At 42.6% G+C, this 27574-nt stretch overlaps 2 protein-coding genes across 4 annotated transcripts in view; one reads left to right on the top strand and one right to left on the bottom strand.

Moving 5' to 3' along the window:
* LOC135564800 (NLR family CARD domain-containing protein 3-like) overlaps window positions 1-27574 on the top strand; it is a 152043-nt gene that overhangs the window by 31513 nt on the left and 92956 nt on the right. The gene's annotated exons all lie outside the window — the stretch shown is intronic.
* On the bottom strand, window positions 11908-26215 carry LOC115126648 (NACHT, LRR and PYD domains-containing protein 3-like). Its single transcript, XM_065010869.1, has 8 exons — window positions 26015-26215; window positions 25649-25733; window positions 22383-22611; window positions 20214-22008; window positions 19756-19929; window positions 17057-17230; window positions 15039-15085; window positions 11908-14585 (listed from the first exon to the last, which is right to left on the bottom strand). Exons 1-8 carry the CDS (start codon window positions 26071-26073, stop codon window positions 14044-14046), a joined length of 3105 nt encoding a protein of 1034 aa, XP_064866941.1. The 5' UTR covers window positions 26074-26215; the 3' UTR covers window positions 11908-14043.

Raw genomic sequence — 27574 nt, 5'->3', positions numbered from 1 at the left:
AGGCGCAGAGAGCAGAGGGTTTAGGACAATGGTATTATTTATTCCGGTGATATAAATCATGCCAAAACACCAGGCGCATACAAATGACCTGCCCAAAAACAGGACAAAACAGTCCGGGAAAAATACGAAAAAATGCACAACCACAAAACAAACAGAGGAACAAGAGCGGATTAACCAAAACCCAAACGAGAGACAGGTGCAACCAATAAGACAAAACTAACAGAAAAGGAAAAGGGAATCTGTGGCAGCTAGTAGACCGGTGACGATGACCGCCGAGCGCCGCCCAAACAGGAAGAGGAGCCACCTTCAGTGGGAGTCGTGACAGGACCATATATGAGCGTTTTCCAGGGCAACGTTAATAACGATGGTTTAGTTCAACAACTCAGAGATTTAACGATGCTCCTATGAATATTCTAATGAGGAACTTAAAATGGAGACCCCCCTGTATTCATAACGACAGATTTCCTAATAAAATGTGTGATTTTTCCTCTTTACCTATTTTGTTGTCAAGATGTAGCTTCAGAAAGGACTGGGCTGCAGAAGTAAGGCTGGAGATACCTTCAGCTTCAGAAAGGACTGGGCTGCAGAAGTAAGGCTGGAGACACCTTCAGATTCAGAAAGCAACACCTTTCAAGGATCAATACCTCTGTAACCATTGGTTCAACATCTTTGTGTATTGTTTTCAATAACATGTGTAAAAATGTAATGAGCATCTTTTCCGTTCATCCTGAAATATGGTCATCTCAAGGTATGTTACTTTTTCCTGAACTGGAATAATGCAGATAGAGGGATTCACACAGTCTGTAACATATGTATATTCCTCATGAAGACAGATTGGGTCTCCTCTATAATTGAGTCCAATATTGCTTTCATTCTTTTTGCAAATATAGAGGCTGATATTTGTAGTCGTTGAGCAGACAGACTGGACGCCAATTATCGAGGAGAAGCAACTCTTTCTTGGGCTTATGGATAAATGTAATCAGACCTTGAGTCAACCTAGGAGGGAGAGCATTTTTTACAATGTAATCAGACCTGGAGCCAAACTGGGAGGGAGAGCATTATTTACAATGTAATCAGACCTGGAGTCAGACTGGGAGGGAGATCATTATTTACAATGTAATCAGACCTGGAGTCAAACTGGGAGGGAGAGCATTATTTACAATGTAATCAGACCTGGAGTTAAACTGGGAGGGAGAGCATTATTTACAATGTAATCAGACCTTGAGTCAAACTGGGAGGGAGATCATTATTTACAATGTAATCAGACCTGGAGTCAGACTGGGAGGGAGAGCATTATTTACAATGTAATCAGACCTGGAGTCAAACTGGGAGGGAGAGCATTATTTACAATGTAATCAGACCTGGAGTCAAACTGGGAGGGAGAGCATTATTTACAATGTAATCAGACCTGGAGTCAGACTGGGAGGGAGAGCATTATTTACAATGTAATCAGAAAAGACCAACAGAACTGTAAACAGTTGTGTAAAACTCAGCAGATACACCATCAGTCCCAGGAGACCTCCAACAGAAAAGGGACTAACTGTTCTGTAAACAGTTGTGTAAAACTCAGCAGATGCACCATCAGTCCCAGGAGATTTATTATTTTCAACTATAATAGGGTCATGACACTGTTCCCTGTCAGCCTCACCAACTGATTTCACATCCCCCAGACAATCAAAACAAAGAGTTGAGGACACCTCACAATACTGTAGAAGATGAGGACACCTCACGATACTGTAGAAGATGAGGACACCTCACGATACTGTAGAAGATGAGGACACCTCACAATACTGTAGAAGATGAGGACACCTCACAATACTGTAGAAGATGAGGACACCTCACAATACTGTAGAAGATGAGGACACCTCACAATACTGTAGAAGATGTGAACACCTCACAATACTGTAGAAGATGAGGACACCTCACAATACTGTAGAAGATGAGGACACCTCACAATACTGTTAGAAGATGAGGACACCTCACGATACTGTAGAAGATGAGGACACCTCACAATACTGTAGAAGATGAGGACACCTCACAATACTGTAGAAGATGAGGACACCTCACGATACTGTAGAAGATGAGGACACCTCACGATACTGTAGAAGATGAGGACACCTCACAATACTGTAGAAGATGAGGATACCTCACAATACTGTAGAAGATGAGGACACCTCACAATACTGTAGAAGATGAGGACACCTCACAATACTGTAGAAGATGAGGACACCTCACAATACTGTAGAAGATGAGGACACCTCACGATACTGTAGAAGATGAGGACACCTCACGATACTGTAGACGATGAGGACACCTCACAATACTGTAGAAGATGAGGACAGCTCACAATACTGTAGAAGATGAGGACACCTCACAATACTGTAGAAGATGAGGACACCTCACAATACTGTAGAAGATGAGGACACCTCACGATACTGTAGAAGATGAGGACACCTCACGATACTGAGACGATGAGGACACCTCACAATACTGTAGAAGATGAGGACACCTCACAATACTGTAGAAGATGAGGACACCTCACAATACTGTAGAAGATGAGGACACCTCACAATACTGTAGAAGATGAGGACACCTCACAATACTGTAGAAGATGTGAACACCTCACAATACTGTAGAAGATGAGGACACCTCACAATACTGTAGAAGATGAGGACACCTCACAATACTGTTAGAAGATGAGGACACCTCACGATACTGTAGAAGATGAGGACACCTCACAATACTGTAGAAGATGAGGACACCTCACGATACTGTAGAAGATGAGGACACCTCACGATACTGTAGAAGATGAGGACACCTCACGATACTGTAGAAGATGAGGACACCTCACAATACTGTAGAAGATGAGGACAGCTCACAATACTGTAGAAGATGAGGACACCTCACGATACTGTAGAAGATGAGGACACCTCACAATACTGTAGAAGATGAGGACACCTCACGATACTGTAGAAGATGAGGACACCTCACGATACTGTAGACGATGAGGACACCTCACAATACTGTAGAAGATGAGGACACCTCACAATACTGTAGAAGATGAGGACACCTCACGATACTGTAGAAGATGAGGACACCTCACGATACTGTAGAAGATGAGGACACCTCACAATACTGTAGAAGATGAGGACACCTCACGATACTGTAGAAGATGAGGACACCTCACGATACTGTAGAAGATGAGGACACCTCACGATACTGTAGAAGATGAGGACACCTCACAATACTGTAGAAGATGAGGACACCTCACAATACTGTAGAAGATGAGGACACCTCACAATACTGTAGAAGATGAGGACACCTCACAATACTGTAGAAGATGTGAACACCTCACAATACTGTAGAAGATGAGGACACCTCACAATACTGTAGAAGATGAGGACACCTCACAATACTGTTAGAAGATGAGGACACCTCACGATACTGTAGAAGATGAGGACACCTCACAATACTGTAGAAGATGAGGACACCTCACAATACTGTAGAAGATGAGGACACCTCACGATACTGTAGAAGATGAGGACACCTCACGATACTGTAGAAGATGAGGACACCTCACAATACTGTAGAAGATGAGGATACCTCACAATACTGTAGAAGATGAGGACACCTCACAATACTGTAGAAGATGAGGACACCTCACAATACTGTAGAAGATGAGGACACCTCACAATACTGTAGAAGATGAGGACACCTCACGATACTGTAGAAGATGAGGACACCTCACGATACTGTAGAAGATGAGGACACCTCACAATACTGTAGAAGATGAGGACACCTCACGATACTGTAGAAGATGAGGACACCTCACGATACTGTAGAAGATGAGGACACCTCACGATACTGTAGAAGATGAGGACACCTCACAATACTGTAGAAGATGAGGACACCTCACAATACTGTAGAAGATGAGGACAGCTCACAATACTGTAGAAGATGAGGACACCTCACGATACTGTAGAAGATGAGGACACCTCACAATACTGTAGAAGATGAGGACACCTCACGATACTGTAGAAGATGAGGACACCTCACGATACTGTAGACGATGAGGACACCTCACAATACTGTAGAAGATGAGGACACCTCACAATACTGTAGAAGATGAGGACACCTCACGATACTGTAGAAGATGAGGACACCTCACGATACTGTAGAAGATGAGGACACCTCACAATACTGTAGAAGATGAGGACACCTCACAATACTGTAGAAGATGAGGACACCTCACAATACTGTAGAAGATGAGGACACCTCACAATACTGTAGAAGATGAGGACACCTCACAATACTGTAGAAGATGAGGACACCTCACAATACTGTAGAAGATGTGAACACCTCACAATACTGTAGAAGATGAGGACACCTCACAATACTGTAGAAGATGAGGACACCTCACAATACTGTTAGAAGATGAGGACACCTCACGATACTGTAGAAGATGAGGACACCTCACAATACTGTAGAAGATGAGGACACCTCACAATACTGTAGAAGATGAGGACACCTCACGATACTGTAGAAGATGAGGACACCTCACGATACTGTAGAAGATGAGGACACCTCACAATACTGTAGAAGATGAGGATACCTCACAATACTGTAGAAGATGAGGACACCTCACAATACTGTAGAAGATGAGGACACCTCACAATACTGTAGAAGATGAGGACACCTCACAATACTGTAGAAGATGAGGACACCTCACGATACTGTAGAAGATGAGGACACCTCACGATACTGTAGACGATGAGGACACCTCACAATACTGTAGAAGATGAGGACAGCTCACAATACTGTAGAAGATGAGGACACCTCACAATACTGTAGAAGATGAGGACACCTCACAATACTGTAGAAGATGAGGACACCTCACGATACTGTAGAAGATGAGGACACCTCACGATACTGTAGACGATGAGGACACCTCACAATACTGTAGAAGATGAGGACACCTCACAATACTGTAGAATATGAGGACACCTCACAATACTGTAGAAGATGAGGACACCTCACAATACTGTAGAAGATGAGGACACCTCACAATACTGTAGAAGATGAGGACACCTCACGATACTGTAGCAGATGAGGACACCTCACGATACTGTAGACGATGAGGACACCTCACAATACTGTAGAAGATGAGGACAGCTCACAATACTGTAGAAGATGAGGACACCTCACAATACTGTAGAAGATGAGGACACCTCACAATACTGTAGAAGATGAGGACACCTCACGATACTGTAGAAGATGAGGACACCTCACGATACTGTAGACGATGAGGACACCTCACAATACTGTAGAAGATGAGGACACCTCACAATACTGTAGAAGATGAGGACACCTCACAATACTGTAGAAGATGAGGACACCTCACAATACTGTAGAAGATGAGGACACCTCAAAATACTGTAGAAGATGAGGACACCTCACAATACTGTAGAAGATGAGGACACCTCACAATACTGTAGAAGATGAGGACACCTCACGATACTAATGAAGATGAGGACACCTCACAATACTGTAGAAGATGAGGACACCTCACAATACTGTAGAAGATGAGGACACCTCACAATACTGTAGAAGATGAGGACACCTCACAATACTGTAGAAGATGAGGACACCTCACAATACTGTAGAAGATGAGGACACCTCACAATACTGTAGAAGATGAGGACACCTCACAATACTGTAGAAGATGAGAACACCTCACAATACTGTAGAAGATGTGAACACCTCACAATACTGTAGAAGATGAGGACACCTCACAATACTGTAGAAGATGAGGACACCTCACAATACTGTTAGAAGATGAGGACACCTCACGATACTGTAGAAGATGAGGACACCTCACAATACTGTAGAAGATGAGGACACCTCACAATACTGTAGAAGATGAGGACACCTCACGATACTGTAGAAGATGAGGACACCTCACGATACTGTAGAAGATGAGGACACCTCACAATACTGTAGAAGATGAGGACACCTCACAATACTGTAGAAGATGAGGACACCTCACAATACTGTAGAAGATGAGGACACCTCACAATACTGTAGAAGATGAGGACACCTCACAATACTGTAGAAGATGAGGACACCTCACAATACTGTAGAAGATGAGGACACCTCACAATACTGTAGAAGATGAGGACACCTCACAATACTGTAGAAGATGAGGACACCTCACGATACTGTAGACGATGAGGACACCTCACGATACTGTAGACGATGAGGACACCTCACAATACTGTAGAAGATGAGGACACCTCACAATACCGTAGAAGATGAGGACACCTCACAATACTGTAGAAGATGAGGACACCTCACTATACTGTAGAAGATGAGGACACCTCACAATACTGTAGAAGATGAGGACACCTCACAATACTGTAGAAGATGAGGACACCTCACGATACTGTAGAAGATGAGGACACCTCACAATACTGTAGAAGATGAGGACACCTCACAATACTGTAGAAGATGAGGACACCTCACAATACTGTAGAAGATGAGGACACCTCACAATACTGTAGAAGATGAGGACACCTCACAATACTGTAGAAGATGAGGACACCTCACAATACTGTAGAAGATGAGGACACCTCACAATACTGTAGAAGATGCAACTGAAGATGGAGATTAATGTGGGGTCGTCTGTGATGTCATATTTAATTGCTGAATTGTATTATTTTTAGAGTGGTATTTTTCGAACCTGACAAAAAAAATCAGATTAATTTTGTTCACCCTCCTCCATTTCTACCTACATCTGACTAAGGTTCCGTCTGCTTTCAGTTTATACATATCATCCAACTGGTGTTGTAGATCAAACAGAACAGATGTATCCTCCTCTGAAAGACTTTCGACAGGCTTTTGAACAAGACAGGTGATCTTTGTAATTACACTTTCTTCTTCAGTTCTCCTGGTCTTGACAACAATACTCTCATGTTTTCTTGCATATTTTCCAACCTTAAAAAGCTCCCAGTTATTACTGTATGAATTGTTATTCATAGCGTTGTTCCAGTAGTGTGTAATTACATTGTTTATCTCCATCTGGACCAACTCATGTTTTAATATAGAGATATTAAGCTTCCAATAGGATGCTCTGCCAGGGCCATTATCAGAGATACACAGTGTAATGTCAATATAAACAGCTCTATGATCAGTAAGGGCCATTATCAGAGATAAACAGTGTAATGTCAGTATAAACAGCTCTATGGTCAGTAAGGGCCATTATCAGAGATAAACAGTGTAATGTCAGTATAAACAGCTCTATGATCAGTAAGGGCCATTATCAGAGATAAACAGTGTAATGTCAATATAAACAGCTCTATGATCAGTAAGGGCCATTATCAGAGATACACAGTGTAATGTCAGTATAAACAGCTCTATGATCAGTAAGGGCCATTATCAGAGATAAACAGTGTAATGTCAGTATAAACAGCTCTATGGTCAGTAAGGGCTATTATCAGAGATCAACAGTGTAATGTCAATATAATCAGCTCTATGATCAGTAAGGGCCATTATCATAGATAAACAGTGTAATGTCAGTATAAACAGCTCTATGATCAGTAAGGGCCATTATCAGAGATAAACAGTGTAATGTCAATATACACAGCTCTATGGTCAGAAAGGGGAGTGACCAGGATGTTAACAGAAATAGCCTGTTGATCAAAACATTTCGACACCAACCAAAGATCTGTGGTGATTGTCTGGAGTGGGTCTTATTACTCCAAGTGAAAGACTCGTCATTAGGAAACTTTACTCTCCAAATATCTAGAATAAGAGCGCTAAGAACCTTGGCGTGATCCTGGACAACACCCTGTCGTTCTCAACTAACATCAAGGCGGTGGCCCGTTCCTGTAGGTTCATGCTCTACAACATCCGCAGAGTACGACCCTGCCTCACACAGGAAGCGGCGCAGGTCCTAATCCAGGCACTTGTCATCTCCCGTCTGGATTACTGCAACTCGCTGTTGGCTGGGCTCCCTGCCTGTGCCATTAAACCCCTACAACTCATCCAGAACGCCGCAGCCCGTCTGGTGTTCAACCTTCCCAAGTTTCTCTCTCGTCACCCCGCTCCTCCGCTCTCTCCACTGGCTTCCAGTTGAAGCTCGCATCCGCTACAAGACCATGGTGCTTGCCTACGGAGCTGTGAGGGGAACGGCACCTCAGTACCTCCAGGCTCTGATCAGGCCCTACACCCAAACAAGGGCACTGCGTTCATCCACCTCTGGCCTGCTCGCCTCCCTACCACTGAGGAAGTACAGTTCCCGCTCAGCCCAGTCAAAACTGTTCGCTGCTCTGGCCCCCCAATGGTGGAACAAACTCCCTCACGACGCCAGGACAGCGGAGTCAATCACCACCTTCCGGAGACACCTGAAACCCCACCTCTTTAAGGAATACCTAGGATAGGATAAAGTAATCCTTCTCACCCCCCTTTAAAAGATTTAGATGCACTATTGTAAAGTGGCTGTTCCACTGGATGTCATAAGGTGAATGCACCAATTTGTAAGTCGCTCTGGATAAGAGCGTCTGCTAAATGACTTAAATGTAAAATGTAATATCAAACCTTTCCATCAACTGCCTCAAACTAATATTCATATAAATGAACTGTCCTGGAAGCCAAACTAATATTCATAGAAATGAACTGTCCTGGAGGCCAAATTAATATTCATAGAAATGAACTGTCCTGGAGGCCAAACTAATATTCATAGAAATGAACTGTCCTGGAGGCCAAACTAATATTCATAGAAATGAACTGTCCTGGAGGCCACACTAATATTCATAGAAATGAACTGTCCTGGAGGCCAAACTAATATTCATAGAAATGAACTGTCCTGGAGGCCATCTGTCAATTAAATTATTCTGAGAAATATTAAAATCCCCACCTAGAATCCCCAGTAAAGCATTAGGGAACTTGGTTAGCCTACTATAAGTAAAGCATTAGGGAACTTGGTTAGCCTACTATAAGTAAAGCATTAGGGAACTTGGTTAGCCTACTATAAGTAAAGCATTAGGGAACTTGTTTAGCCTACTATAAGTAAAGCATTAGTGAACTTGGTTAGCCTACTATAAGTAAAGCATTAGGGAACTTGGTTAGCCTACTATAAGTAAAGCATTAGGGAACTTGGTTAGCCTACTATAAGTAAAGCATTAGGGAACTTGGTTAGCCTACTATAAGTAAAGCATTAGGGAACTTGGTTAGCCTACTATAAGTAAAGCATTAGGGAACTTGGTTAGCCTACTATAAGTAAAGCATTAGGGAACTTGGTTAGCCAATGGAGAATATGCTTTTCCAAAGATTCAAGTCACTGATCATTTTCAAGTTTGGAATTGAACCAATAAATGTTGGTAATTGTAAAGTTTTCTCCTCTTCGTCTGAAGAGGAGAGGGGAGAAGGATCGGAGGACCAATATGCTGCGTGGTAAGTGTCCATGGTTCTTTTAATGAGAAATACTCAACATGAACACAACTGATACAAAAACAATAAACGTGAAACGAACGAAAACCGAAACAGTACCGTGTGGTGAAAACCACAGACACGGAAACAAACACCTCCAAACAAACAGTGAAACCCAGGCTACCTAAGTATGATTCTCAATCAGAGACAACTAATGACACCTGCCTCTGATTGACAACCATACTAGGCCGAAACATAGAAATCCCAAAATCATAGAAAAACAAACAGACTGCCCACCCCAACTCACGCCCTGACCATACTAAATAAAGGCAAAACAAAGGAAATAGAGGTCAGAACGTGACAGTAATAATGATGATGTTACAGTTGATGACAAGACAAAGAAAGTGACCAATAGGGTCCCAGTCTGAGTGTAAAATACTTCCATTGAACTGATTCATTAGAGTGGTGACTCCAGCAGAGAGTTCAGAACCATGAGAGAGACACAAATCATTTCCCCACTGAGATCTGTAGAAGTTGACATCAATCTGTTTGGCAAGAAAAAAATAAGGCATTGCGCTATACATTATTTCTTAACCCCCCGACACTGAGTGAAACTATAAACAACGACAAACTGGAATACAGAACAGAAAGTACTACGAGATAAACAATTACAAACTCTAGTATAACTGAGAAGAAACGAGAGCTGCACAACATATAGATTTAAATGACTGTTATAATGACACTATTCTCACTCAAAGATTACTGTCAGACCTCCATATAGATTTAAATGACTGTTATAATGACACTATTCTCACTCAAAGATTACTGTCAGACCTCCATATAGATTTAAATGACTGTTATAATGACACTATTCTCACTCAAAGATTACTGTCAGACCTCCATATAGATTTAAATGACTGTTATAATGACACTATTCTCACTCAAAGATTACTGTCAGACCTCCATATAGATTTAAATGATTGTTATAATGACACTATTCTCACTCAAAGATTACTGTCAGACCTCCATATAGATTTAAATGATTGTTATGCTGACACTATTCTCACTCAAAGATTACTGCCAGACCTCCATATAGATTGAAATGATTGTTATAATGACACTATTCTCACTCAAAGATTACCAGGTGCCAGGTGCGTCTAATGATTGATGCCAGGTGCTTCTAATGATGAATGCCAGGTGCGTGTAATGATTGATGCCAGGTGCGTGCAATGATGGATGCCAGGTGTGTGTAATGATTGATGCCAGGTGCGTGTAATGATTGATGCCAGGTGCGTGTAATGATGGATGCCAGGTGAACGTAATGATTGATGCCAGGTGCGTCTAATGATTGATGCCAGGTGCACGTAATGATTGATGCCAGGTGTGTCTAATGATTGATGCCAGGTGAACGTAATGATTGATGCCAGGTGCGTCTAATGATTGATGCCAGGTGCACGTAATGATTGATGCCAGGTGTGTCTAATGATTGATACCAGGTGCATCTAATGATGGATGCCAGGTGCGCATAATGATTGATGCCAGGTGCGTCTAATGATTGATGCCAGGTGCGTGTAATGATTGATGCCAGGTGTGTCTAATGATTGATGCCAGGTGCGTGTAATGATTGATGCCAGGTGTGTCTAATGATTGATGCCAGGTGCATGTAATGATTGATGCCAGGTATGTCTAATGATTGATGCCAGGTGCGTGTAATGGTTGATGCCAGGTGCGTGTAATGATTGATGCCAGGTGTGTCTAATGATTGATGCCAGGTGTGTCTAATGATTGATGCCAGGGGCGTGTAATGATTGATGCCAGGTGTGTCTAATGATTGATGGCCGGTTGGACGTACTGCCAAATTCTCTAAAACAACATTCAAGGTGGCTTAGGGAAATGAACATTCAATTCTCTAGCAACAGCTCTGTTGGACATTCCTGCAGTCAGCATGCAAATTGCACAATCCCTCAAAACGTGAGACATCTGGCATTGTGTTCTGTGACAAAACTGCACATTTTAGATTGACCTTTTATTGTCCCCAGCACAAGGTGCACCTTTGTAATGATCATGTGTTTAATCAGCTTATTGATATGCAACACCTGTCAGGTGGATGGATTATCTTGTAAAAGGAGAAATGCTCACCAATGTAAAACTTATACGCTTTTTGTGCATATGGAACATTTCTGGGATCTTTTATTTCAGCTCATGAAACACGGAACCAACACTTTACATGTTGCCTTTCTATTTTTGTATTTACAGGAATAAACTGTCTCAAACTGGTGTGTGTGTGTGTCCCGTGTGTGTGTACATTGTGTGTGTGTCTAGTGTGTGTGTACAGTGTGTGTTTGTGTGTGTGTCCAGTGTGTGTTTGTGTGTGTGTCCAGTGTGTGTTTGTGTGTGTTCAGTGTATGTGTTTGTGTGTCTAAGGTGTATGTGTGTGTGTGTGTGTTGTCATGGATATATAAAAATTAGGATCTCCTGGAGTCCAAGAAACCAAGATTCTTTATTTCTGAGCTCAGAAAGAATACAAAGTGTAGACAGTCTGCATTCAGAAGCATTGTGATCTCCGAGAGAATAACAGAGTTCCACAGTGTAGACAGTCTGAATTCAGAAGCATTGTGATCTCAGAGAGAATAACAGAGTTCCACAGTGTAGACAGTCTGAATTCAGAAGCATTGTGATCTCATAGAGAATAACAGAGTTCCACAGTGTAGACAGTCTGAATTCAGAAGCATTGTGATCTCAGAGAGAATAAAAGAGTTCCACAGTGTAGACAGTCTGAATTCAGAAGCATTGTGATCTCAGAGAGAATAACAGAGTTCCACAGTGTAGACAGTCTGAATTCAGAAGCATTGTGATCTCAGAGAGAATAACAGAGTTCCACAGTGTAGACAGTCTGAATTCAGAAGCATTGTGATCTCAGAGAGAATAACAGAGTTCCACAGTGTAGACAGTCTGAATTCAGAAGCATTGTGATCTCATAGGGAATAACAGAGTTCCACAGTGTAGACAGTCTGAATTCAGAAGCATTGTGATCTCAGAGAGAATAACAGAGTACCACAGCACAGTGTAGACAGTCTGAATTCAGAAGCATTGTGATCTCAGAGAGAATAACAGAGTTCCACAGTGTAGACAGTCTGAATTCAGAAGCATTGTGATCTCAGAGAGAATAACAGAGTTCCACAGTGTAGACAGTCTGAATTCAGAAGCATTGTGATCTCAGAGAGAATAACAGAGTTCCACAGTGTAGACAGTCTGAATTCAGAAACATTGATCAGCACATATCTTTATAGTTCCTATTGTTGGGAGGAACTCTCAGTTCCCTTTTATTCTATACCAGGACACAGGAGCAAACTGGTTTGCAACACAGAATTATACTCAGAAGGACAGGAGATTATAACATGACAGTTTCACAAGGTTAGTCTAATACTCAGTTATGTGGACACATACACTTAACATTTTAATTTACAGTCTCTGTGTGTCCAGTGTGTGTGTGTGTCTCCAGTGTGTGTGTGTGTGTCCAATGTGTGTGTGTCTCCAGTGTGTGTGTGTCTCCAGTGTGTGTGTGTCCAGTGTGTGTGTGTCCAATGTGTGTGTGTCTCTCTCTCTCTTCTTAAAGGAGAAGTTACAGGTCTGTGAGAGCCAGAAATCTTGCTTGTTTGTAGGTGACCAAATACTTATTTTCCACCATAATTTGCAAATAAATTCATTAAAAATCCTACAATGTGATTTTCTGGAAGAAAATAATCTCATTTTGTCTGTCATAGTTGAAGTGTACCTATGATGGAAATTACAGGCCTCTCTCATCTTTTTAAGTGGGAGAACTTGCACAATTGGTGGCTGACTAAATACTTTTTTGCCCCACTGTACATTAGTGATTAAAAACGGCTTAAAATGGCAAGTGGCACCTCCTTCTGGACAATCCCGGTTGGGGGATTCCCTACCCAGGCATGGAGCCCTGGAACACCCCTAAAGGCATTAAAAAAACATTTAAAAAACGTGCGCCTGGTAACCCGTACAATCACCAGGTGCACAGGCTGGACATAGTCTCTGGAGCAAAAGTTCAAGTTTGGACTATGTCCAACCTTACACCTTGGGCATATCCTAGGTGGGGATCAAACCTGGGTTGGCAGATGAGGCTCATGTACTACATGTTGAGCCATGGCCCTTTGATGGACAAAGAGGTACCGAGGTGAGGTACGGGTTCAAATTTCCCTCCAGCCCAATTTGTCACATCTTGGCCCACAGCTGGGGCACATTAAGCACATGTTTAGGGTTAGGGGCTAAGGTTTAGGGTTAGTGTTAAGGTAAGGATACGGGTTAGGGTTAGGTTTAGGGTTAGGGGTAAGGGAAAATAGGATTTTGAATGGGACTGAATTGTATGTTCCCACAAGATTAGCTATACAATATTGTGTTTGTGTGTGTGTGTTTGAGTGTGTCCAGTGTCTGTGTGTCCAGAGTCCAGTGTGTGTGTGTCCAGTTTTATTGTGTGTGTCCAGTGTGTGTGTGTGTGTGTGTCCATTGTGTGATTGTGTATCCAATGTGTGTGTATATGTGTCCAGTGTGTGTGTGTGTGTGTGTGTGTGTCCAGTGTGTGTGTGTGTCCAGTGTGTGTGTGTGTCAGGTTATTATTTCCAGGGACACTGAAGAGTCAACATACCAAACATAAAACCCTGGATAGAGGGGTTCAGTGAATGTGGAGGTGAATGTGTACAGGTGGGTCAGTGTGTCTGAGGTGGCTCTATAGAAGGACAGAGTGCCGGCTGGCCAGTCCAGATACACTCCTACTCTGTGGGGGCTGGAGGAGGGGACGTCTATGGTAGTGTAATTATTATTGTGCCAGGCAGTGTAACTTTTGTCAGAGCAGTCCAAACTCCAGGACTTGTCACTGTATCCAAGACAACAGTCATCACCCCTTCCTCTCCTGCTGATTCCTTTATATGTCACTCCTATAACAGCACCTCTCCCACTCCACTCTACCTCCCAGTAACAGCGCCCAGTCAGACACTCTCTACACAGCACCTGCTGCCAGTCCTTAAATCTCTCTGGGTGATCAGGATACGGCTGTTGCTTCTTTCTCCTCCATGTCACCTTTCTGTTCTCCTCAGACAGAGAGAGGAGTCTGTGTGCTGTGTTTGGGTCCAGTGTGAGATCACAGACATCTGATGGATGAAAGCAGAGAAATCATTCACATTAGAATGTTAACTCACTTTTCACTAATTAATTTAATGTAGATGTTTCTAGGTATCAAAAGGAGAAGTTAAGGTAACTTGAGACTTGTTGAATGATCATATGTTATACTGTATGGTAATATAAAACACACTTATTCACATTAATTACACACACACACACACACACACATTTCTTATGTAACACGAACACGCCACACACACACACATACACACACACACATTTCTCATGTAACACGAACACGCCACACACACACATTGTCAAAGCAACTCTTCATAATCTTTGATGTCCCTGATTTCTGCTTCTGTAGAACAACAGCTGATATTTAATATGACCAAGTAAGTAATGATGGTGGTCTTTGACTTTGACTTAACTTGAATTAAGACTTGTTCTTAGTCATATTCTTCACAGCAGTCAACACTCACATTTTCTAAGCCCAGGTTTCATTCTGTTCTCTCCACCATGTTCCACACTGTAGCGGTAAGCAGAAGAACAGACATTCATTGAGGGATACACCTGAACTCAAAATGAAATAAAATCACATTTATTTGTCACATACACATGGTTAGCAGATGTTAATGTGAGTGTAGCGAAATGCTTGTGCTTCTAGTTCCGACAATGCAGTAATAACCAACGAGTAATCTAACCTAACAATTTCACAACAACTACAGTATATACATATGAGATGAGTAATGTAGGGTATGTAAACAAAGTGGCATAGTTTAAAGTGGCTAGTGATACATGTATTACATAAAGTTGCAGTAGATGATATAGAGTACAGTATATACATATGAGATGAGTAATGTAGGGTATGTAAACATTATATTAAGTAGCATTGTTTAAAGTGGCTGGTGATATATTTTACATCAATTCCCATCAATTCCCATTATTAAAGTGACTGGAGTTGAGTCAGTGTGTTGGCAGCAGCCACTCAATGTTAGTGGTGGCTGTTTAACAGTCTGATGGCCTTGAGATAGAAGCTGTTTTTCAGTCTCTCGGTCCCAGCTTTGATGCACCTGTACTGACCTAGCCTTCTGGATGATAGCGGGGTGAACAGGCAGTTGGTGGTTGTTGTCCTTGATGATCTTTATGGCCTTCCTGTGACATCGGGTGGTGTAGGTGTCCTGGAGGGCAGGTAGTTTGCCCCGGTGATGCGTTGTGCAGACCTCACTACCCTCTGGAGAGCCTTATGGTTGTGGGCGGAGCAGTTGCCTTACCAGGCGGTGATACAGCCCGACAGGATGCTCTCGATTGTGCATCTGTAGAAGTTTGTGAGTGCTTTTGGTGACAAGTCGCATTTCTTCAGCCTCCTGAGGTTGAAGAGGCGCTGCTGCACCTTCTTCATGACGCTGTCTGTGTGGGTGGACCAATTCAGTTTGTCCGTGATGTGTACGCCGAGGAACTTACTACCCTCTCCACCACTGTCCCATCGATGTGGATAGGGGGGTGCTCCCTCTGCTGTTTCCTGAAGTCCACGATCATCTCCTTTGTTTTGTTGACATTGAGTGTGAGGTTATTTTCCTGACACCACACTGCGAGGGCCCTCACCTCCTCCCTGTAAACCGTCTCGTCGTTGTTGGTAATCAAGCCTACCACTGTTGTGTCGTCCGCAAACTTGATGATTGAGTTGGAGGCGTGCGTGGCCACGCAGTCATGGGTGAACAGGGAGTACAGGAGGGGGCTCAGAACGCACCCTTGTGGGGCCCCAGTGTTTAGGATCAGCGGGGTGGAGATGTTGTTACCTACCCTCACCACCTGGGGGCGGCCCGTCAGGAAGTCCAGTACCCAGTTGCACAGGGTGGGATCGAGAACCAGGGTCTCGAGCTTGATGACGAGTTTGGAGGGTACTATGGTGTTAAATGCTGAGCTGTAGTCGATGAACAGCATTCTCACATAGGTATTCCTCTTGTCCAGATGGGTTAGGGCAGTGTGCAGTGTGGTTGAGATTGCGTCGTCTGTGGACCTATTTGGACGGTAAGCAAATTGGAGTGGGTCTAGGGTGTCAGGTAGGGTGGAGGTGATATGGTCCTTGACTAGTCTCTCAAAGCACTTCATGATGATGGCAGTGAGTGCTACGGGGCGGTAGTCGTTTAGCTCAGTTACCTTAGCTTTCTTGGGAACAGGGACAATGGTGGCCCTCTTTTAACTCACACACACGGTCAGCATATAACTTTGTCCTAGAATACTTGTCTTAACTTCTTGATGCTGCCCATCCCTTAAGCGGGATAATTGTCATCAGCAACCGCTGAATAGCATAGCGCCTCAGTCAAATAATATTACTAAAAAATATTCATATTCATGACATCACAAGTGCAATATTGCAAAACACAGCCTTTTGTTAATCCACCTGTCTATCTCAGATTTTGAAATGATTCTTTACAGTGAAAGCAATCCAAGCGTTTGTGTAAGTTTATCGAGAGCAAAGCAAAACATTACTCCATACTTGAGTTTCTCCAGTCTGCAGTGTGGATCCTCCAGTCCAGCAGAGAGCAGTCTGAATCCTGAGTCTCCTGGGTGATTGTAGCTCAGGTCCAGCTCTCTCAGGTGTGAGGGGTTTGACCTCAGAGCTGAGACCAGAGAAGCACAGCCTTCCTCTGTGACTAGACAGCCTGACAGCCTGTAAAGAGTCAACTCATATTAAAATCACACTGCTATTCTTTGGTGGTGAAAATAGTGGCAGTATATTTTTTCAACATGTTCAGATATATCAGTGTCCTGAAACCTGCCATATCTATTCATTAATTAATGTTTCATTATTAGAAATGACAAATGATCAAAGTATTGCCTGCAGATAGAAATATGTATAGTACAATTATTTGAGTAGACTGACCAGACCAGTTTAAAAGCAGTATCAGTCAAAAGACAGACAGTGAGGTATCGGATTTAGATTGTATTGAGTATACAGTCCACACCATATCTATTTAGACAGTGAGGTATCAGATGTAGATTGTATTGAGTATACAGTCCACACCATATCTATTTAGACAGTGAGGTATCAGATTTAGATTGTATTGAGTATACAGTCCACACCATATCTATTTAGACAGTGAGGTATCAGATTTAGATTGTATTGAGTATATGGGAGGAAGGTATATAGTGGAGGGTCTACACCAGAAGGTAATGGGTATAGGAGGAATGTATATAGTGGAGGGTCTACAGCAGAAGGTAGTGGGTATCTGTAGGAGGAAGGTATATAGTGGAGGGTCTACACCAGAAGGTAATGGGTATCTGTAGGAGGAAGGTATATAGTGGAGGGTCTACACCAGAAGGTAATGGGTATGTGTAGGAGGAAGGTATATAGTGGAGAGTCTACACCAGAAGGTAATGGGTATGTGTAGGAGGAAGGTATATAGTGGAGGGTCTACACCAGAAGGTAATGGTTATAGGAGGAATGTATATAGTGGAGGGTCTACACCAGAAGTTATTGGGTATCTGTAGGAGGAAGGTATATAGTGGAGGGTCTACACCAGAAGGTAATGGTTATAGGAGGAAGGTATATAGTGGAGGGTCTACACCAGAAGTTATTGGGTATCTGTAGGAGGAAGGTATATAGTGGAGGGTCTACACCAGAAGGTAATGGGTATAGGAGGCAGGTATATAGTGGAGGGTCTACACCAGAAGTTAATGGGTATCTGTAGGAGGAAGGTATATAGTGGAGGGTCTACACCAGAAGGTAATGGGTATCTGTAGGAGGAAGGTATATAGTGGACGGTCTACACCAGAAGGTATTGGGTATCTGTAGGAGGAAGGTATATAGTGGAGGGTCTACACCAGAAGGTAATGGTTATAGGAGGAAGGTATATAGTGGAGGGTCTACACCAGAAGGTATTGGGTATCTGTAGGAGGAAGATATATAGTGGATGGTCTACACCAGAAGGTATTGGGTATCTGTAGGAGGAAGGTATATAGTGGAGGGTCTACACCAGAAGGTAATGGTTATAGGAGGAAGGTATATAGTGGAGGGTCTACACCAGAAGTTAATGGGTATCTGTAGGAGGAAGGTATATAGTGGAGGGTCTACATCAGAAGGTAATGGTTATATGAGGAAGGTATATAGTGGAGGGTCTACACCAGAAGGTAATGGTTATAGAACGAGGGTATATAGTGGAGGGTCTACACCAGAAGGTAATGGTTATAGGAGGAAGGTATATAGTGGAGGGTCTACACCAGAAGGTAATGGTTATAGGAGGAAGGTATATAGTGGAGGGTCTACACCAGAAGGTAATGGGTATCTGTAGGAGGAAGGTATATAGTGGAGGGTCTACACCAGAAGCTAATGGTTATAGGAGGAAGGTATATAGTGGAGGGTCTACACCAGAAGATAATGGGTATCTGTAGGAGGAAGGTATATAGTGGAGGGTCTACACCAGAAGGTAATGGTTATAGGAGGAAGGTATATAGTGGAGGGTCTACACCAGAAGGTAATGGTTATAGGGGGAGGTATATAGTGGAGGGTCTAAACCAGAAGGTAATGGTTATAGGAGGAAGGTATATAGTGGAGGGTCTACACCAGAAGTTAATGGTTATAGGAGGAAGGTATATAGTGGAGGGTCTACACCAGAAGGTAATGGGTATCTGTAGGAGGAAGGTATATAGTGGAGGGTCTACACCAGAAGGTAATGGTTATAGGAGGAAGGTATATAGTGGAGGGTCTACACCAGAAGGTAATGGTTGTAGGAGGAAGGTATATAGTGGAGGGTCTACACCAGAAGGTAATGGTTATAGGAGGAAGGTATATAGTGGAGGGTCTACACCAGAAGGTAATGGTTATAGGAGGAAGGTATATAGTGTAGCATTAAGCTTGGAATGTGAAGTGCAGGGAAGCGATTACATGTGGCAGGCATTGATAAGGAGAGAGAGCCATGGATTAGTGATGGAGGGGGGGTTGAGGTCAGGTCACCTTACGGGAGACATAAAAGCTTATGGCTCGTATCACTAGTGTCCTGCCGAGCATTAAAAAATGATGCTCTTTATGAGACTATGAGGAACGGTTAAATATTAGTGCTTGTGTGAAAATGTTTTTGTCTGAATTTTGTTGAAGAAAACACTTGGTTTGTGCTGTTATGTAACTTTCTCAATCATCATCATCATGTGGATCTGGTGAACAGTTATCACTTGTTGACCAACTACAGGAATACTGACCTCAGAGTCTCCAGTTTACAGTGAGGATTCCCCAGTCCAGCAGAGAGCAGCTTCACTCCTGAATCCTTCAGGTCATTGTTACTCAGATCCAGCTCTCTCAGGTGTGAGGGGTTTGACCTCAGAGCTGAGACCAGAGAAGCACAGCCTTCCTCTGTGACTCCACAGCCTGACAGCCTGACAAAGAGATCATCATGACTTCACAAACACACTGTTAATTTCACAAGTAGTGAAGAAGGACAATGGCAGATCCATTTGGTTTATTCTCTCAAATAACATATAGATTAATCTTAGATTTCCTAGAATTGTATGGTCATATTGTTACACTAATGTGAACATCAATTAATTTGTTCAATATGTTTTTCAATATAATATTATATACATATTATATATTATATTTTTCTCTAAACTGAATACTTCTTCCTGATGATTAGTTCTTATATGTCATTTTATTTACTCACAGAGCAGCTCTGGAGGCTTTGACCACTGGCAGCAGCCTCAGAAGACCTTCCTCTGATCTGGAGTATTTCTTCAGGTCAAACACATCCAGCTCCTTTTCTGAAGTCAGCAACACAAAGACCAGAGCTGACCACTGTGCAGGTGACAGGTTGGGTTTTGAGAGACGTCCTGATCTCAGGTAGCTTTGGATCTCCTCCACTAGAGAATGGTCATTCAGTTCATTCAGACAGTGGAACAGATTGATGCACCTCTCTGGAGAGGGATTCTCCCTGATCTTCTCCTTGATGTACTTGACTGTTTCTTCATGGGTCTTTGACCTGCTTCTGGTCTTTGTCAGTAGACCTCGTAAGTGCTTCTGATTGGACTCCAGTGAGAGGCCCAGAAGGAAGCGGAGTAAAAGGTCCAGGTTTCCCGTCTCACTTTGTAAAGCTTTATCCACAGCACTCTTGTAGACAGAAACTTTATGTTTGTCTCTGAACAGCAAAGAAAATATACTGGACTTGGTTTGTAGTTTGTCCATTACATTCTCATTGTTGTTGATGAATGAGAGGAACACATATACAGCAGCCAGAAACTCCTGAATGCTCAGATGAACAAAGCAGTACACCTTGTCCTGGTACAGCACACATTCCTCTTTAATAAAGAGCTGTGTGCACAATCCTGAGTACACTGAGACTTCATTAACATCAATGCCAGCCTCTTTCAGATCTTTTTCATAGAAAATCAGATTGCCTTTCACAAGCTGTTGAAAAGCCAGTTTTCCCAGTGACAGAATGCTCTCTTTATTGCAGTGTGGACCTGTCTCTTCTTTCCCAAGATACTTTTCATTCTTCTGTTTGGTATGAAACACCACAAGGTGTGAGTACATCTCAGTCAGAGTCTTGGGCATCTCTTCTCTCTTCTGTTTCAGCATGTGTTCAAGGACTATTGCAGAAATCCAACAGAAGGCTGGAATGTGGCACATGATGTGGAGGCTCCTTGATGTCTTTATGTGTGAGATGATTCTGCTGGCCAGGTCCTCATCACTGAATCTCTTCCTGAAGTACTCCTCCTTCTGTGGGTCATTGAACCCTCGTACCTCTGTTACCTGGTCAACACACACTGAAGGGATCTTATTGGCTGCTGCAGGTCGGGTAGTTATCCAGAGGAGAGCAGAGGGAAGCAGATTTCCCTTGATGAGATTTGTCAGCAGAACATCTACTGAGGTTGACTCTGTGACGTCCCAACAGATCTTGTTCTTCTGGAAGTCTAGGGACAGTCGGCACTCATCCAGACCATCAAAGATGAACAGAACTTTGTACTTGTCATAGTTGGAGATTCTTGATTGTTTGGTTTCCATTGAGAAGTGATTGAGAAGTTCAATTAAAGTGTGTTCATCCCCTTTCATTAAATTCAGCTCCCGGAAAGGGAATGAAAATACAAATTGGACATCCTGATTTGCTTTTCCTTCAGCCCAGTCCAGAATGAACTTCTGCACAGACACTGTTTTTCCAATGCCAGCGACTCCCTTTGTCAGCACAGTTCTGATAAGTTTGTCTTGTCCAGTTAAGGGTTTGAAGATGTCGTTACATTTGATTGCATTCTCTGGTCTTGCTTGTGTCCTGGTTGTTGTCTCAATCTGTCTCAGCTCATGTTCATTATTGACCTCTCCTGTTCCACCCTCTGTGATGTAGAGCTCTGTGTAGATCTTATTGAGAAGTGTTGGGTTTCCTTGTTTAGCGATCCCCTCAAATACACATTGAAACTTCTTCTTTAGATTAGATTTGAGTTCACGTTGGCAAATCACAGCAAGTTCATCTGAATGAAGAAATAACAGAGGATATTAATATTATGTCTGTTTTAATGTCTACAGTATTGTAGGACTGTTATCAAGTTTAAAATTATAATAATTTATTACCTTAACTGACTGTATAAATGTGTAAATGTTTTCATAATGCATTACAGACTGGTGTGACTGATTATATTATTATTGGTATTATTGATGGTATTATTAATGTTCTCTCTCTAAATGAATCACCACAACACATCCCTGCTGCTACTTGATGAGGTCACTAGGTGTTGTGTTAAGGCTGCTACAATATCATTGAGTTACACAGCTACTTTAGCTGTACTTTAGCTACAGCTTTTAAATGTTATAAAACATCATTCAACATGAGGCAGACAGATCTTACATTTCTCCAGTGTGTCAGCAAGCTCCTTCTGGTTCATTTTCCTCAGGATGTGCAGTGTGATCTTCAGAGCCCCCTCTCTGGCACTGCTCTCCTGCTTCTCATCTTCAGCATCCACCACTTCCTTATCCTGCTTCTGACTCTCAAAGCCTTCTGGGAGTTCAGGACTAAGAATCCTCTTGAACCTCTTCAGTTCATTCTTCACAAATGTCATAATATTCTCTTCAAGCAACTGAAATAAATAATGTAAATAAGTTAAGCAAGAGTTGAAATGAGAATAAATGCTTTCTCCATAAAAACTAAATAATCAATAATCAAACAATTTCCCTTCATCAAAATGCTTCAATCAATAATCCACCCAGTTTCCCTCCATCAAAATGCATACAAAATTATTCCCGATTCCCGTAAAACTAATAAACTTTTCCAAACAAGTCAAACAACGTTTATAATCAAACGCAAATAAATTATAAAATATAAGACGGAGAATCGTTATTGTCTTCACCGCAGAAAAACAAAAAGAATGCGCACTCGTCCATGTGCATGGAAACACTACAAGCCAAAATGGGAGCCACCTAGAAAAACTACAATTTCTGGGTCATTTTTCCAAAAACCAGCATGAAACTCTTTCTAAAGACTGTTGACATCTAGTGGAAGCCATAGGAGCTGCAATTTGGGAGGACCTTGGCTTATAATTATAGTACTAGACATTGTAAATAGAGGTAAGCTGAATTTTTTTTTTCACCTTTATTTAACCAGGTAGGCTAGTTGAGAACAAGTTCTCATTTGCAACTGCGACCTGGCCAAGATAAAGCATAGCAGTGTGAACAGACAACAGAGTTACACATGGAGTAAACAATTAACAAGTCAATAACACAGTAGAAAAAAAGGGGAGTCTATATACATTGTGTGCAAAAGGCATGAGAAGGTAGGCGAATAATTACAATTTTGTAGATTAACACTGGAGTGATAAATGATCAGATGGTCATGTACAGGTAGAGATATTGGTGTGCAAAAGAGCAGAAAAGTAAATAAATAAAAACAGTATGGGGATGAGGTAGGTTAAAATGGGTGGGCTATTTACCAATAGACTATGTACAGCTGCAGCGATCGGTTAGCTGCTCAGATAGCAGATGTTTGAAGTTGGTGAGGGGAGATAAAAGTCTCCAACTTCAGCGATTTTTGCAATTAGTTCCAGTCACAGGCAGCAGAGAACTGGAACGAAAGGCGGCCAAATGAGGTGTTGGCTTTAGGGATGATCAGTGAGATACACCTGCTGGAGCGCGTGCTACGGATGGGTGTGCCATCGTGACCAGTGAACTGAGATAAGGCGGAACTTTACCTAGCATGGACTTGTAGATGACCTGGAGCCAGTGGGTCTGGCGAAGAATATGTAGCGAGGGCCAGCCGACTAGAGCATACAAGTCACAGTGGTGGGTGGTATAAGGTGCTTTAGTGACAAAACGGATGGCACTGTGATAAACTGCATCCAGTTTGCTGAGTAGAGTGTTGGAAGCAATTTTGTAGATGACATCGCCGAAGTCGAGGATCGGTAGGATAGTCAGTTTTACTAGGGTAAGTTTGGCGGCGTGAGTGAAGGAGGCTTTGTTGCGGAATAGAAAGCCGACTCTTGATTTGATTTTCGATTGGAGATGTTTGATATGAGTCTGGAAGGAGAGTTTACAGTCTAGCCAGACACCTAGGTACTTATAGATGTCCACATATTCAAGGTCGGAACCATCCAGGGTGGTGATGCTGGTCAGGCGTGCGGGTGCAGATTGTCAAGCCCAGCTGATTTGTACGGGTCCAGGTTTTGCAGCTCTTTCAGAACATCTGCTATCTGGATTTGGGTAAAGGAGAACCTGGAGAGGCTTGGGCGAGTAGCTGCGGGGGGGCGGAGCTGTTGGCCGAGGTTGGAGTAGCCAGGAGGAAGGCATGGCCAGCCGTTGAGAAATGCTTGTTGAAGTTTTCGATAATCATGGATTTATCGGTGGTGACCGTGTTACTTAGCCTCAGTGCAGTGGGCAGCTGGGAGGAGGTGCTCTTGTTCTCCATGGACTTCACAGTGTCCCAGAACTTTTTGGAGTTGGAGCTACAGGATGCAAACTTCTGCCTGAAGAAGCTGGCCTTAGCTTTCCTGACTGACTGCGTGTATTGGTTCCTGACTTCCCTGAACAGTTGCATATCGCGGGGACTATTCGATGCTATTGCAGTCCGCCACAGGATGTTTTTGCGCTGGTCGAGGGCAGTCAGGCCTGGAGTGAACCAAGGGCTATATCTGTTCTTAGTTCTGCATTTTTGAACGGAGCATGCTTATCTAAAATGGTGAGGAAGTTACTTTTAAAGAATGACCAGGCATCCTCAACTGACGGGATGAGGTCAATGTCCTTCCAGGATACCCGGGCCAGGTCGATTAGAAAGGCCTGCTCACAGAAGTGTTTTAGGGAGCGTTTGACAGTGATGAGGGGTGGTCGTTTGACTGCTGCTCCGTAGCGGATACAGGCAATGAGGCAGTGATCGCTGAGATCCTGGTTGAAGACAGCGGAGGTGTATTTGGAGGGCCAGTTGGTCAGGATGACGTCTATGAGGGTGCCCTTGTTTACAGAGTTAGGGTTGTACCTGGTGGGTTCCTTGATGATTTGTGTGAGATTGAGGGCATCTAGCTTAGATTGTAGGACTGCCGGGGTGTTAAGCATTTTGGGGGGATGGTTAATCAAACCTTAGGTACACTAATACGTAAATAAACAATCAAATTTAAGAAGGAAAATCGTTATTGCCTTTACCGGAGATAAACAAAAAGAACGCGCTCTCTTCCATTAGCATGGAAACACTACAGCCAAAATGGGAGACACTTAGAAAAACTACAACTTCTACCTCATTTTTGCAAAAAAACAGCCTTAAACTCTCTCTAAAGACTGTTGACATCTAGTGGAAGCTCTAGGAACTGCAACCGGGGAGGATTTCAGACATTGAAAACAGTGGTAAGATGAATTTGTTATGGGGGGGGGTGGTTTCGCCTGCCATTTCAGTTCTGTTATACTCACAGACATTATTTTAACAGTTTTAGAAACTTTAGAGTGTTTTATATCCAAATCAACATCTATATGCATAGCTTCTGGGCCTGAGTAGCAGGCAGTTTCAAATGGAAATGCTATTCATCCAGATGTGAAAAGTCTGCTGGCGGTGCAGATAGGAGACCAGAGAGGTTAATGAATGATTGACAGATTAACCTGAGGTAAACAATAACAAATTTACATAAAAGGACCACATACACTGAATATGGAGGCCAGGTCTGTTTGATGACTCTGGGAAGACTGACCACTGAGAATCTCTGACTCTGATCTCTCCTGTTGGTTTCTGTGGACAGAACATGAGATTACATCTCCTCATCCAGGGAGTACACACACACACACACACACACACACACACACACACACACACACACATGCACACGCGCACACGCACGCTGACGCAGGGAGGGAATGTTGTGTTTGATTAATATTGGTTTAGGACTTTGAAAATGGATAAAATGATTAGCCTATGGATTATGAAAACAACAACAATAAATGGGAAAATGAGAGATGAGAAATGACTAGAGACAGTGTTGTTTAACTCACTGACCCATGAGTTCTTCTTACCTTTGTTCACAAGAAAAGTCTCCCTCTCTAGGTAGATCCATAGACATGTCACTCTTCATGGACACAAAGCTGGGAACAGGGGAGGCTGGTCTCTCCTGCCTGATTGGACTTCAACACAACAGAGACAAACATTACATCTCTCATCTACTCTGAGCTCAGATGGGGAAACAATAGTTTAATTCCAAAAAGCTACATATCACTTTTCAGAAATGTTGGTAAATTATCTCATTTTGTTAAAATAAATGATTAAACCACTACAAGGCTTTATAAAGACTTCTAAAAGGGGTAATTTAGACATAAAATGCACTTTTGCTGTTATTTTCCTGCTGTGAGAAACTGAGTCAAATTAAGATGGAACCTCTAAGTGCATTCATCTTTAGATATCTAGGTGAGACAACCACATATCACAGTCTAATATACAGGATACCAAGATTCCTGTTAAATAATGGATATATAGATATCTAGGTGAGACAACCACATATCACAGTCAAATATACAGGATACCAACATTCCTGTTAAATAATGGATATATAGATATCTAGGTGAGACAACCACATATCACAGTCTAATATACAGGATACCAACATTCCTGATAAACAATGGATATATAGATATCTAGATGAGACAACAATGGATATATAGATATCTAGGTGAGACAACCACATATCACAGTCTCAAATCAAATCAAATCAAATTTTATTTGTCACATACACATGGTTATCAGATGTTAATGCGAGTGTAGCGAAATGCTTGTGCTTCTAGTTCTGACAATGCAGTGAACTAACAATTCCAAAACTACTGTCTTATACACAGTGTAGGGGATAAGGAATATGTACATAAGGATATATGAATGAGTGATGGTACAGAGCAGCATACAGTAGATGGTATGAGTACAGTATATACATATGAGATGAGTATGTAGACAAAGTAAACAAAGTGGCATAGTTAAAGTGGCTAGTGACATAAGGATGCAGTCGATGATCTAGAGTACAGTATATACGTATGCATATGAGATGAATAATGTAGGGTAAGTAACATTATATAAGGTAGCATTGTTTAAAGTGGCTAGTGATATATTTACATCATTTCCCATCAATTCCCATTATTAAAGTGGCTGGAGTTGGGTCAGTGTCAATGACAGTGTGTTGGCAGCAGCCACTCAATGTTAGTGGTGGCTGTTTAACAGTCTGATGGCCTTGAGATAGAAGCTGTTTTTCAGTCTCTCGGTCCCAGCTTTGATGCACCTGTACTGACCTCGCCTTCTGGATGATAGCGGGGTGAACAGGCAGTGGTTCGGGTGGTTGATGTCCTTGATGATCTTTATGGCCTTCCTGTAACATCGGGTGGTGTAGGTGTCCTGGAGGGCAGGTAGTTTGCCCCCGGTGATGCGTTGTGCAGACCTCACTACCCTCTGGAGAGCCTTACGGTTGAGGGCGGAGCAGTTGCCGTACCAGGCGGTGATACAGCCCGCCAGGATGCTCTCGATTGTGCATCTGTAGAAGTTTGTGAGTGCTTTTGGTGACAAGCCGAATTTCTTCAGCCTCCTGAGGTTGAAGAGGC

The sequence above is a fragment of the Oncorhynchus nerka genome, linkage group LG26, assembly GCF_034236695.1.
Source record: "Oncorhynchus nerka isolate Pitt River linkage group LG26, Oner_Uvic_2.0, whole genome shotgun sequence".
NCBI lineage: Eukaryota > Metazoa > Chordata > Actinopteri > Salmoniformes > Salmonidae > Oncorhynchus > Oncorhynchus nerka.
The sequence above is the reverse complement of the archived record's forward strand: the minus strand, read 5'-3'. Positions and strand labels throughout refer to the sequence as shown.

Excerpts from the sequence above, each read along its gene's own strand:
- LOC115126648 (XM_065010869.1), bottom strand. The coding sequence starts at position 26,073 with ATGAAGAGTGACATGTCTATGGATCTACCTAGAGAGGGAGACTTTTCT. Across the intron at positions 22,009-22,382 it reads TGCTGACACACTGGAGAAAT|ATGAACTTGCTGTGATTTGC; the intron begins GTAAGATCTGTC and ends TTCTTCATTCAG. Across the intron at positions 17,231-19,755 it reads TGTAAACTGGAGACTCTGAG|GCTGTCAGGCTGTCTAGTCA; the intron begins GTCAGTATTCCT and ends GACTCTTTACAG.